Consider the following 13,810-nt stretch of genomic DNA (forward strand, 5'->3'; position numbering starts at 1 on the left):
TTTTGGGCGATTTTTGTTACAGAAGCCATTGCGGGCATACACACAATAAATCATGTAAGTATAGAAACGCATACGTGGCAGACAGACCAACAAATATTGATTTTTATATACATATGTAGATTCAAATGAAAATTTATACGTATTAATTTTTAACTATAGACTACATTATTTATTAAAATAGCTACTAAGACAAGTTTAATAACAATTAGTAGATACATTATAACAGTGGCATGGTGGGGGCGAATGACGCCCGGGGCAAACATTTATTATGCCAACTCCCCTCCTTCCATCATATTTGCTAACTCTTTGTCTTAAATACAACTTAGGCTTTCGGGTTTAAATCTGACGCTGCATTTTCATTGTTTTCAATCCAAAGGTTAGAAAGACTGCATGCTTGATAGACGGACACTCATAAACTTTAATATTTTTGGCGAATTTCGACGACGAATTTATCACCCGCTCACATTGTACTTTTCGAAGTGAGTCTAAATACATATGTATGTAAGTTACAAAATATGTATGACATTTTGTGGCACACACAAATGTACCCCCCCCCCTCAATTGTTAAGCCACTGCATTCGTTTAAAATAATTCTATAGTCAATATAAAATAATAAATAAAACAGTGTGTTAGTATTATAGATGCTATATATTATATTTTTTACATTATAACTTTATTCAAACAATACGTACTATAAGAATAATATAAAATCTACATTTAAAACTTTAGCTTCCAAACCAATCAGACGTCATCGAACCGAAAAAGGCAGCTGCTCCCGATCTGACAATATTAGAGGTAGCTGCAGAACTAGAGCTTGATGAATTGGCACTATCTTGATAAGAAACATTTTTCGCACTCAATGGACTTGTTTGAACTTGCTTCTTACGCTAAAAATATTTTAAGCAATCATCATTTCATAAATGATTATCAACACAAATTCAATTAGATACAATAAATTAAAAAAAAAAAACAACAACAAAAAAATGCATTTGATGATTATTCGTTTTGGAATATATTATGTATACAATTTGGTACAAAATATACTGAATATGTGAATTATCAAAAATACGTCAGTATCAAATTAAAAGAAAGATCAGGTTTTAGATTACAAAATTAGTGTTGAACTTTGCCGCAGTTATGATTTCCGTAATTGTACAATATTTACTCATTTGGCGAATGTGTAAAAATTGTTTCAACAAAATATCGTATGAGAAAAAAATTATTTAACACTGAGCATGATGAACACAAAGCCAGCAGCATAAATAAACAGTATGTTACAAATATTAATAAAAAATACAAAAAGGAAAAAAAATAAATAAACAGAAACACGTTTTCAAACACATGCTATCCAAATAATTTATTTATAAGTCAATACCTTCTACTTTAATTAAATACCAAAAGGATCTTCATATTGTAACTGGAATTAAAATATATAATAAAAACAGGGAGATAACAATATAAGTCAGCAATTAACTAATTCCTGTTTCAGACTAGAAAATAATATATTTTAACGCTATAATCAAAGTACATTCTAATAAAGTATAACACCTATGCATTTGAATAAAATTAAAATCAACCTGTTTTTCATTTTGTTTCCGGATTGATGACAGAGGTGCAGTCACAGGTAGTAAAGGAAACCATGCGATGGACGAATTCCCTTGACTAGCCAAAATGAAAGCATTCGGATCTCTATCAGATGTACCGCCAGATGTAAGAGGCTTCGGTCCAATAATAGAATTCAACTGATCGTGATTCGGTATCATACTTCCGAACAAAGTCTGAAATTTTGAATAAATCATAAGAATAACTGTGTATTTGTAAAAAGAAACACATCATAATAACAATCGATTAATTACTTGTACTCGCTGAACGGACCGCTTAGCATTGACTTGCATGTGCGGATAAAATACGTCATAATCGAAAGGGTCTATTTTTTCTTTCAACAGGTCGCATATTTCGTGACTGTCTGATAATAACTTCTTGTTCTCTCTGGTTACTAACAACAAAGTTAAATGACGAACGTCCATCATCAATTGCAGAGCACATTTTTGATTGATTTCGTCAGACTTATCTTTTATAACACGCGAGAAATATTTCAAGGTTTTATCAGCTACAGTTTCAATGAAGTTCGAATGAATTTTTTTAGGCAAAGTGTGTGGTACAACTTCGTCTAATATACGACTGGCCAAGTAAATAAATTCTTGAAGTTTTATAGAAGGTCCGGCTGGGATTTTTATAGTCGATGATATCGGTTGATCCTGATCGTCTTTTTCTTCAATGGTGATGGCATCCCATTGCTGAGGAAAATACATAGAAAATTCAATGTTAGTAATTATCTACGCATCTAATGTTTCATTTAAGTACTTTTTACATACCACAAGTAAATAGTTGATGTTCGCAGCCATAGTAAATTCTTGAGGCATATCTAATAAAAGTTCCTCTATTTTTTTTATCGCATTATCAACCCAATGCGTCCAGCATAAATGGCAATTCTCGTCCAAAATCTTACACACTTCATCCCACAATGCCGTATTGTCGGCGTCTGGGATTTGAAACTCCTCGTATAATAGAATTGATTGTACTTGAAGGGGCACAAAACATGAACGCAAATTCGGCACTAATTGAGGTATAGCTTGCAACAGCCTTGAAGTCAATATTGAACGATTGAATGGCAGGTCGGATGTCGTATTTTCTTTAGATTTTTTTAGACAATCGTCGTGAATATATTCGATTATGCTAAAAACAAATTATCAATTTATATGTTTAAATGAATAATTACATTTTCTATTCAAAACAAATGAAATCATGCAAACCTTTTGATTTGCTTTTTAGAAACTTCATGCAAAAAGTTTTCGACGTCTGCTCTATCGCAGAATAGTTTTATTTGTCCATAATCCTTTACTGGTTTTTCGGATAGAACATGTTTTACATCTTCTTCAAAGTCTGACTGGTTGGCATTGCTTGCACTTGTGCCATATAAATAAATTTGTAAATCTTCGAGAAGACTTTGCAGGCCTGAATTGAAATTTATGCAAACGTTTTCTAATTTAGGCGTAAAGCCTCTATCTTGCATAGCCATACCTGAAAGATCACGTAGTTTTATGTGTAACAGATTTAATATCATAATCATATTCTTTATATTCTATTTATTGTGCAAACCTTTCATTATATCATTGACGGCAATGATAATATCATCATCGGCATCGATGAAAGATTCCGATATTAAATCATTCCAAACAAACCAATTTAAATTCACTTCTTTTTCTTTTGAATTCGGATTTAAAACACTTTCCAATAGCTTATTAAAATTATCCTTAAAAGTCTTAGTAATTTGTTCCCATTTTGAAGAAATTGCATCTTTTACTCGTTTAGTAACAAGCGGTTGAAATTGAGAAGTCCAAATATTTGAATACTGTTGATCTATTGTGAGTGCTTTGCATATATCCGACCAGTTGTTAGGAATTTCTAGGATAACATTTTACAATTTATAGCAAACTTATAAAAAAAAATATATTTTAAATATAATTATTAGATTAACCTATAGCTAATGCATTTTCTCTAATCAAATGCAAAGATTTGGCACTATTAATGTATTTTAAAAATGATTCAACACGTTCTGAGGAAAACTGTTGAACCCATTTCATCCATGTAGAGACACATTGAAAAAGTTCTTCTTTATTTACGGCTTTTAGAGGTGCAGCGGGTGTCAATCTAAACAACAAAATGTATATTTTAAGCTTATTACACTTGTTACATACATACATATATGCCATAAAAATATTTTTAATTTAAAATTGATGTTGTACCTATAATCGGCTATAACAGACGGAAGTAATTTAAAACCTGACGAGTCATGACATTGAACCAAAGCTATTAATGGTGGTGAATCTTTCTTATAGAGATTATTTAATTTTTGGAGTATCAAGCCGTCTTCATTTTCTAAAAGTATCCAAGTATTTTAATTTAGTTTATAATTATGCAGAAACAAAAATGAAATGAATTGACTTACCCACAAAGCAGCTGTATAATAATTCCAACGTTCTTATAATAACTTTGACACAGGCACATATTCTATCTTTGATATCATCTTTGATATTGCCCGCTGAAATGCTAGATTCAACACTTTTGTTTAAAATGGTCGAAAGACTGTTTGTGCTGTGTAGAGTTATGAATGTTTTCATCAAATCTACTAAACTTTTATTTCTGTCTAATAGATACAAACTAGCCAAGCAAGAGGCTGCAACCTTCAAAAAACACGTAGGAAAAACATAATGTTAAAAATCAGTGAAATAATTAAAATTTTTATAAGTATTTAAACAAAAAAAAAACAGGAAAAACCTCTGGTTTGATATCAAAATTTTCCAATTTATTATGACATGCTTTAATCAAACATTCATTGAAATTACTCAAAGAATTCCACTGCCTATGTACAACGGGCATTAAAGCAGAAATATTTTTATTAGCATTTTGACCTCCAGTTTCTAACTGAAGCCCTAAAATTAAAATTAAATATATGTAGATATATATAATTAAAATTGAATTTGAAAAAATGATAATGAAAAATATTTCTTCATACAAACCTGTATAAATGTGTCTAGCTAGTAAAAACAACTGAGTTGCCGTCAAAAAGTCTTCAACGTCCACATTGCTCCAAATCTGCTCCGGGATTTCCATTAAAAGCTTTATCTGAATCGCTATCCCGTGAGTCGTCCTATTTACCACAGGTCTATAAAATACGTTAGAACATTACATCAAACACATTTTGATCTTCCATCAAATCAAACCAAAATTCACCTTTCCACACTTGTAGAGTTGGTATTATTTTTAAAACCAATCAAGTAGGTGTCGTGCAGTTTTTGACACGTACTTGTCATATCATCTATGTTCTGAATGCAATTGTTAACGGTGGATTTCATTTCACCAATCGTATCAGCCGCCTCAATGAGGTCTCTATATTTCTCGCTAAAATAATGAAATATCATGTGTCGAATAAATATTTAGCTGTAGTCTAACAGTAGGTAGGAGAGATGACAGGTCGAATAAATAAATATATTATCTTACCCAACCATGATTCGAAGCTCTTCCTTTTTCCTCTCAATTTCAAGCAAAAGCTTTTTTTGGATGTCATCTATTTCAGTAATCCAGTGTTGTTGAAACAACACGTCTGGATTAATATTCAACAAATTGCTGTCCGGCATTTTGACAGCTACGATCACACTGCCAAAGTGCCAACTGTCACTAACGATGTCAACTCAACCTAAAGCTCTTAAGAGCTGTAATTCTGTCCATTAACTATATAGCTTTAGAAATGATACAAATTAAATTTATTGTGAGTAGGTGTGATTTATTTCATTGGTACTAACAATATAATCAATAATAACATATTTAAATTCAGATTTAAAATTTTATTGTATGTATTTTGATATTACTTTTAGAAGTTGAATTTTTTTCATTTTTACCACAATTCCATAAAAAGTTGTTTCAAAGCGGTAATTGGACTATTCGTCACATTGGGGTGGTCACAAAGACAATTTTTGCCATGAAAATCGCGAATACACAATATTTGGCACTCAAGTTCTCGTTACTATGATAGTTATCGTTAGTATGATGGACTTTTCGGCTGCCAGATGTTCCGTTATAGAGATTTTAGTGACTTTGTGACGAGTAATTTGTGACCAGTAATCACCGAACCTTTCAAAGCATACTACATTATCAATATTATAAAAAGTTTCACACGTATCAAGATCCGCATTGATAGTGTAATAGGTTAATACATATTGTGATAATCAGTAATGTATCGGGGCTGTTTTGAAATCGACGATACTAAAATCACGATCAGTATTGACTGTGTAACATTTACCAAACAGACTCTTATAATAAAATTTGTACATATTTATGAACCATATGGAAATTTATAATGTATGTATATAATGCTATTATATAAATTTGAAATCATAATCAGACAGCAGTAACAAAAAATAGCTTTTAAAAAAGTGGGTAGCCAATTTCTAAAAAAACTATTTCAACAATTAAATAAGATAAATTGCCCAACTCTGATGGGAAACGATTGAATTGAACATCACAAATATAAAAATTTAACCAACAGCACTGCAGAAATAAATTTAGAATACGAACAAAATGCTTATGCATATCGATTCATATTTTTTTTTACCACAAATTGATTTTTTTTTACAATTCTTATAAATGCTCATAATACATCTAATACATAATATAAAAAATTTGATTTTAAATGTTTATCTATGTTCTATTTGTCATTTTTATTACGGAAAATATTAATATAAATTAAATTATAAATGTTGCTGGTCGTCAATTGGAGTGTTTGGTTAAGATCTGTCATATTGACAGTTAGTCGGTTTGTTGAGCTACTGGTGTGATTTCACTATGGTTTGCGCCAAATGCGAACAGAAATTGGGTCGTGTGATTACACCAGATCCATGGAAAGCTGGTGCCAGGAATACGGTGGAATCAGGTGGCAGACGAGTCGCCGAAAATAAGGCCATTACCCAAAGCAAAGCCCGATTCAGTCCCTACACTACCACATTTCACACTTGCCGGTATGTTTATTTGTTTATCAATCAAATAATAGTGTTTATTCACTTTAAATTCAAAGTATATACACAAAACGTACCGAGTTCGAATTGCTGAATTCTGTAACATAACCTCTAATGTTGTTGACACACATACTAATAATTATATTTTATATTACGTTTAAAAAGAAAACATGTACAGATGAAATGTATTAGAACTTTTAAAATGTATTAAATGTCAAATAAAATATTATTATTGGAAAAATTTATTTTGATTTTAAAATGTATCGTAATTTTTCTTTCAGAATATGCAGAACTAAAGTACATCAAGTTGGCTCTCATTACTGTCAAGCATGCGCTTATAAGAAGGGAATATGCGCTATGTGCGGCAAAAAACTAATCGACACCAAAAACTACCGACAAAGTTCAACTTGAACTTATAATACATATGAATATTTTTATATACGTGTGTAATTTAGATATATGTTGACACATAAAATTATGTAATTACATGAACTCTTCGTTATTATAGTACTACAGTGTAGGAAGTCTTTTATAATACTTATACATTAGAAATCTTTCTTGGGTAATCTTAGTTTTAATAAATAAAACCTTTTTTTATTATTGAGCCTTAAATGGAATAATATACAATTTTTTATAATTGTATAAACAAGACAATTGTTATGTATGTACTGTAGATTGAAATCTTATTATAAAATGCAATAACGTTAATCCTAACTCTTCAAAATGATATTTGTTCTCGTGGACTGAGCTTAGATTTTTTATGCATAATAAAATTCAAATTTCTATTTCAAAGAAACATGTGTATTTTATTTAAATTTTATAAAAATTCATAGACTATGCCGTGATCGTTAAACTAAAGGTACAAAATTTAGCAATACAATAATGTTTGTTTCTTGTAATGATTTTAGATTTGAATGTATTCATAGTGAATATGTCTGTATCTGTACTTTTAAGTGATCTCAAATTTGTATTTTTTATTACTGAATGTAAATAAATAAACTTGAATGAAATTATATTTAATATCTGTTATTTTATTTACCTATGCCTTCACAACGAATATGTTAAATAGAACAGAACTATGTACATACATATATATTTACATACATACGTACATTGTATGTACATCAGAGTAACAAATATCAACATTTGCATATGCCGAGAGAAAAATTAGTAGAAATACAATATATGATATTACGTAAACAGGAACCTGCTAACATTTATATAAAAACATCTTCATCCAAGAGTGAATCTTTATAATTTTCCATATGTTATATATGAATGCATTTATAATGAGAAAGGGCAAAGAGCATTTCTTCGTTTCCTACATAGGAAAGGGTATGGGTATTACTTATGTATATATATCTACCATATTCCTTTCTTTTGGGCATGTTTGGGTATAATTCCCTTGAATTCGGAGAAAATTCTCATTATTTTGATTTGTTCTCCAGCTTCTACATTGTACATTATCCCCGTCATTTTTGGGACTGTTGGGACTTCCTGTCCCTAATAATTATGTGCGAGGTAGAAATCATCATTTGATAACTATACCTCTTGCCCGCAGTCTTTTATCGGATGGCTCTTATTCCAAGAGCTATTCGACTTCTTAATTAAATCATAGCTACCTTGATTGAATGTGATATTTTCCACCTCGGTGAGCGTAAATTATCAGATATTATTTACCTATTTGTCTGGTAGCCTGCGCTCATCATTATTTTCATAATTGGATGTGATGTATGAGTGAATTTTGATCTTCCATTTTCTATTTGGACCCTGGAGATGTTTTGTATCTACGGCTGGTTCTTGTACATACTGGTGACTGTCGATACAAGACATACAAAATTTTTCTCTTTATATTATATTTACTTATTATATTTTTTGTGACTACTTCTATTATTATTTGAACTTTTGGTGCTATTGTTTTATTATGTACTAGTGGCCTGTGTGCACATATTTGTGCACTCGGTAAAATATCGGAATTTGGATCAACAGAATTAATAATTTATAATTTCATTAACTTTTGTTTATGTCGGCCGATCGTGTGAACGAAGTGACATGCGCAAAGCCCACACTATGCCGCGTCTCTTTCCACGATACACGATTGCAAGGAGATGGTGAGTGAGTACTTCGTACACACTTTACACGCACGCACGTGGACACGCATTAGACAATTATTATATACGATTGTATGTATATATAAATGTGTTTTATTTCTGTTTAGTGAATATATTTTTTATTTCTTCTCTATTACAATTTTCGACGATTGTGCGCATTAGGAATTCCAGTAATACCACAATGGTCCAAATTTGAAATAAATAAATAACAAAACAAAAGTCTGTATGTGTGTGTGTAATTCGTTTCTGATTGGTTGTCATTAAATATTCATTTTGTTTTCGATTCATATAAATTTACCACTAGTTTGTTTATAAAAGTTTCAATGAGGATAAATTGTATGAAAATACTGGATTTTACCCTTTGAATGCTTGAAATACGCCGATAGGCGTTGTATTTTGAGTATGTAAAAAATAAACAAGAATACTACCCGCTAAGCCTTTCCAGGTAGCATTGAAAAAAATGAATTGAATATGGGTCGTGTAATCCGTGTCAATGTTTATAAAGACTAAGACAATGTTTATAAGCATAGCAGAGTTTCCCGATGGAAATCCGTAACTGCTTAGCATTTTAGATTATGGCTTGGCAATTATGTAGATTGTGAGCATAAAATTTTAACAACAATTAAGAAGATGTAACTAATTTTGGAAAAATACATTAATTAATAGACTTATTTTGTTTACTATATACTAGCTGAACCCGGCATGCGTTGCAATTTTACCCTAACAACGCAGATGGAGACGTGAAAACATTTTAAATTATTGCGTTGCAATGCCACTCATTCCTGTTTTTCCCGTTTCGTTCCCGTTTTTGGGCGATTTTTTTTACAGAAACCATCGCGGACATGCACACAATAACTCTTGTAAGTTTCATCGCAAGCGGTTGAATGGTATAGGAACGCATACGTGACAAAAAAACAGAAAAACATTGATTTTTATTACTAGTTACTAGCCTCTTCTTACTTGACTTTCGAATTTTGTTTGATGAAATTTGGGTACTTATTTGATCGTTTTCAAACATTGCCATTTTGCTCGGTTTGGTCATCAATACATGTGGAAATGAAGTCCGCCATTACGATGGTGAAAAATAATTTGAAAATACTACATCATCTTTCTCAGAAAAAGTTATAGGCGCATTTGTCCACACTGTTCCCATCGTTTTTTCCCTTTTCGCCACTCTCTCGCTGTCAGATTTTAATTGTTTAAACGCCTATAACATTTTATTTTATCACTATATTTTTTATATATCTTAATATTCTTAATGATATATGTACATATACAGATAGTTGCAAGCTATATTAGAGAGTCTACACCTTTACCAAACTAAAAATCGTCGGCGGTAGTTATGTAGGGTAGTGATCTAGGGTTTGTTTGAATTCGCTACAATTTTTATACCTGCATTCAATTGGATTTCTAAATAATTCTAGTTGGAAATGTTGGCGAGATTTTCAGCGTGGCGGGCTTTCAACAGAAAAGACGTCAGCACTCATCAAACGGTTAATGGAATTGATGTATGCATTACCAATGGTAAATATAAGTTTTTGTCAGTGGTGGTTCGTGAGAATTCATAGGGCGGGGTTGCAGAGAATAATCGGGCTGTAGTGGCTCATTGACCATACCGGTGATCAAATGTCAACAAAAATAGCATGCATATGTACTATACTGGGAGGGCTGCAGCCCCGCAGCCCATATAGACGAGCCGCCACTGGTTTTTGTTATTCATATGTGTATGTATATAAGTAAATAGGATACTCGTTACCTTTATGTGTACGAGCTTGTTTTATTATACTTCATTATCTATATTCTGTGCATACATATCAGTATTAAAGTTTTAAACGGAATTGATTGCACCGAATGCCCACTCACTCGAAACAGATCTGGATTCAATCAAACCTATACTGCTGTGCATGCAGGGGGAAGATTGAGTACAATAAACATCACTCATGAAACCATAAAATCTGTACATGTGGCTCTCAAACGCGAACCGACTCTTCTCATATAGGAAATTAGTTGCCCTTGTGTTCAGCATGGGGTCGCGGACCGCAATAGCCTGCCCTATTGTCGTTACGCCACAACTGAGGGGGAGGGTTATGCACTATTTGCATATCGATTTTAATTTGATTTTTGACTGTGCAATGCCACAAACGAGTGGGGAGATATCGCACAAGTGCCGTCCTTAATTATGTTCGCAAAATTTCATTTTAATTTCATTTTTTATTCGTGAATTGTTCGGGCGTGAGTATTGTGCGACACTATCGTGGGTTACCACGACTATCATACGTGCGATGGTGATGATGATGATGATGACGACGGTCGTGACGATTACGACGATGCTCGCACTCCACCCTTAATGGCGACACGCTCACCATTTGAAGTGTTAAATGGACGCGTCTCACTTATCATTTGTAGTGGAACACAAAACGGAGTACTCGAGGGGTTGTAAAGATGCGATTTTTGTCAAAATTCAAATTTATGTGATCGGTTCTGTTCTATAATACGTTTCTGCATATTATATTACGCATATACTATTTAAATAAACGCATTTCTATATGAAGTTTGTATTGAAAGGTATACATAATATATACTATTGTTGCGTAGGGGTGGGTGGAGGATCCAAGTAAAAGGCCAAAGTCGTGTCACAGCATTTATTGATAATTAAGGAGATACACACATTGGCAGTGCTCAGTCCAGAATGTCTTGATATCGCCCAAGTACCGTCTTATAAGGGGCAGGTCTCTCAGGACATCTTCGACTTCCGATTAATTTACCTATTGTTATGGTCACGTACTCGGGTATGTATTCCTACGACATTCAGTCCCACGGTACCAAGGTATCGGTCACTTCTAAGAAAGGACCGCGGGAATGCGACCGAGTGCCGCTACTGCGCCATTGTTTAGCTTACTTGCACTTAGTTTGCAGATAATCCTCGAAACCAATTATAACGGTCACACAGTCTCTGGGATGCTACCCGGCCTAATCCGATTGCAACTAACCGGCGGCTCTTTTTAGTATACGTAAAACTATCATACCTATACTATAGACCTTCACTTTCATCCTTTCTGACCTTTTAAAAACGACAAAATATCCCAGACACTTTATATATGTATGTACTCCCAGGGCCGCGACTAGGAACTTGGCCGCTTGTGTGCAAACTTAAATTGGCCGCTCTTTAATTTTATCAGCATTTGTATAAATCATATTAATAAAAAAAAATGAGGTGCATGCGAGTAGTGCAAAAATCTTATCTTGTCATAAATATTGTGTGAGAAATATAGTGTTGAAAACTTTAATCACAATATAAATCAACCAGAAAAACAGACAGAAAACCAAATCTTTTAGGTCTGAACAAAACCAGACGACAAGAGAGACTAAACGTTTTCAAGTTCATTCATGAAAATATAGTGCTTTCACTTCCAATCCCACATATAGGACCTTATTATTTCGATGACCAACCAATGCTCATTGAAGAAATACAAGTATACAACATGACAAACTTTGCATTTTATAAAGTATGATGTCTTGTTTCGTATTTTTTAAGGAATATCATTTTTCGACTCTCATTTCTTTCGTCGCCTTTATATTTCGGCTGCCTGTGTGCGATGCACACATTTGTATTGATACGCGGCTTATATATAGAAAGTAGTTGTATTGTCATTGTTGAAAGTGTTCTTCTGCCAAGTATTATTCTACTAATCTCTTATGTACATATATAAGTATATTTCACAGCTCAAAAAGCACCAACTACAGATATTTCAAGCATTCAGTAGTGGTTATCGTACCATCAAATCTACATACATATATACCTTTTCTTCTTGGTCTTTTCATATTATCAATCACCAAGAAGCTCCTCAGTTTACAATGTTATTTGGAAGAAACGGTTTAAAGTTTGTAATGAAAAATCAAGTTTTATATTGATAAAATTTATGAATCTTTATGTTAAATTTTATTTTTATACTCATGTATATATGTGCATATGTATGTATATACCTGGAAGTTCTAACAGGTAAGCCTCAACGTACCGTTCTGGCCAATTATAAACATCGATAAAAAATTTATAGAGCAATTTAATAAATCATCATAGAGACATCTATGGATGAATATGATATTTTCACAGCATTTTATAAAACAATAAATTCGAGGTGCTGAAAACTTGGGAGAAATAGAACAAGGTTACCAATTTTTTGGAACCGTTTCAATGAAATCAGATAAATTGGCAAACTTTGATTGGAAACGATTGACCTGTAGTCATATATTATATCCAAGGTCTGGCCAGCAGAACCGGGCAAGGGATTGAACCCATAATTACTCAGTTGAAAGCAATATACGCTAACCACTGTTATATGCTGCTGGTTACTTATAAAAATACTTGATCGCTTTCGTGTTGAATTGTATAAAATCTATCTCATAAAAAGTAGATACATTGTGTTATACCTATACATACATATATAATATATGAGCCGCTATATTTGAAAGTTGCCGAAGTCCAATTTTCAGATCCAAAAACATTATATTTGCTTTAATTCCCAAATTATTTAACACTTCTTTTAAATCGATATGTTCAGAATCATGGAAAGTTCATGATATGTATGTACAGAATCAGAATAAACGTATTACAGGCCACCAGTATTTTTAAATATTGTTAAACGCTAAACATTACATTTAATGTTTTGCGAGATACATATTTCTCGAAATTAAGGAAAGTCAATTTATGCCAATTTTAATTAATATATTACAATACATATAACGCTTCATATGCATACATACATATGTATAGCACAATCGAAGTGGCATCTGGCTCCATGTGACCCCAGCTTTAATCGGACAATGATGGATTATGCATAAACAATAAATTTAAGAAGACTATTGGTGAATCACTTTGTGGGTGTACTTACGTACATATATATATATATATATATATATATATATATATATATATATATATATATATATATATATATATATATATATATATATATATATATATATATATATATATATATATATATATATATATATATATATATATATATTGATAATACAAAATATAATTTTAAATTTTATTTATGCATTTAATAAATTCAAGAATATGTAAAGTGGTTGGGTTAGACACTCATTTGATATCCTTCTTCC

At 32.0% G+C, this 13,810-nt stretch overlaps 2 protein-coding genes across 3 annotated transcripts; one reads left to right on the top strand and one right to left on the bottom strand.

Moving 5' to 3' along the window:
* Window positions 1-627: 627 nt before the first annotated feature.
* Cog1 (conserved oligomeric Golgi complex subunit 1) lies at window positions 628-5,268 on the bottom strand. 2 transcript variants are annotated; one of them, XM_077428986.1, is made up of 14 exons: window positions 5,062-5,268; window positions 4,795-4,962; window positions 4,581-4,726; window positions 4,339-4,493; window positions 4,010-4,244; window positions 3,807-3,939; window positions 3,539-3,711; window positions 3,160-3,465; window positions 2,814-3,081; window positions 2,376-2,736; window positions 1,857-2,297; window positions 1,578-1,778; window positions 1,376-1,417; window positions 632-887 (listed from the first exon to the last, which is right to left on the bottom strand). In XM_077428986.1, the coding sequence occupies exons 1-13, from the start codon at window positions 5,196-5,198 to the stop codon at window positions 1,388-1,390; spliced, it is 2,754 nt and encodes a 917-aa protein (XP_077285112.1). In that variant the 5' UTR covers window positions 5,199-5,268; the 3' UTR covers window positions 632-887; window positions 1,376-1,387. The 2 variants fall into 2 exon arrangements, with proteins under 2 accessions (XP_077285111.1, XP_077285112.1); XM_077428985.1 differs by lacking the exon at window positions 1,376-1,417 and having other exon boundaries at window positions 628-887.
* Window positions 5,269-6,333: 1,065 nt separating this feature from the next.
* Window positions 6,334-7,591, top strand: LOC143910250 (cysteine-rich PDZ-binding protein). The gene is made up of 2 exons (XM_077428639.1): window positions 6,334-6,575; window positions 6,854-7,591. The coding sequence occupies exons 1-2, from the start codon at window positions 6,403-6,405 to the stop codon at window positions 6,981-6,983; spliced, it is 303 nt and encodes a 100-aa protein (XP_077284765.1). The 5' UTR covers window positions 6,334-6,402; the 3' UTR covers window positions 6,984-7,591.
* Window positions 7,592-13,810: the final 6,219 nt, after the last annotated feature.

This window comes from Arctopsyche grandis, chromosome 4 (genome assembly GCF_051622035.1).
Source record: "Arctopsyche grandis isolate Sample6627 chromosome 4, ASM5162203v2, whole genome shotgun sequence".
Classification (NCBI taxonomy): Eukaryota; Metazoa; Arthropoda; class Insecta; order Trichoptera; family Hydropsychidae; genus Arctopsyche; species Arctopsyche grandis.

What these genes read in the sequence shown, in the direction of transcription:
- LOC143910250 (XM_077428639.1), top strand. Translation starts at nt 6,403, where the DNA reads ATGGTTTGCGCCAAATGCGAACAGAAATTGGGTCGTGTGATTACACCA. An exon ending in ACCACATTTCACACTTGCCG is followed by an intron (nt 6,576 to 6,853) that starts GTATGTTTATTT and finishes TTTTTCTTTCAG; the next exon opens with AATATGCAGAACTAAAGTAC.
- Cog1 (XM_077428985.1), bottom strand. Translation starts at nt 5,198, where the DNA reads ATGCCGGACAGCAATTTGTTGAATATTAATCCAGACGTGTTGTTTCAA. An exon ending in GAGCTTCGAATCATGGTTGG is followed by an intron (nt 4,963 to 5,061) that starts GTAAGATAATAT and finishes TCATTATTTTAG; the next exon opens with CGAGAAATATAGAGACCTCA. An exon ending in TCTAAAAAGCAAATCAAAAG is followed by an intron (nt 2,737 to 2,813) that starts GTTTGCATGATT and finishes ATTTGTTTTTAG; the next exon opens with CATAATCGAATATATTCACG.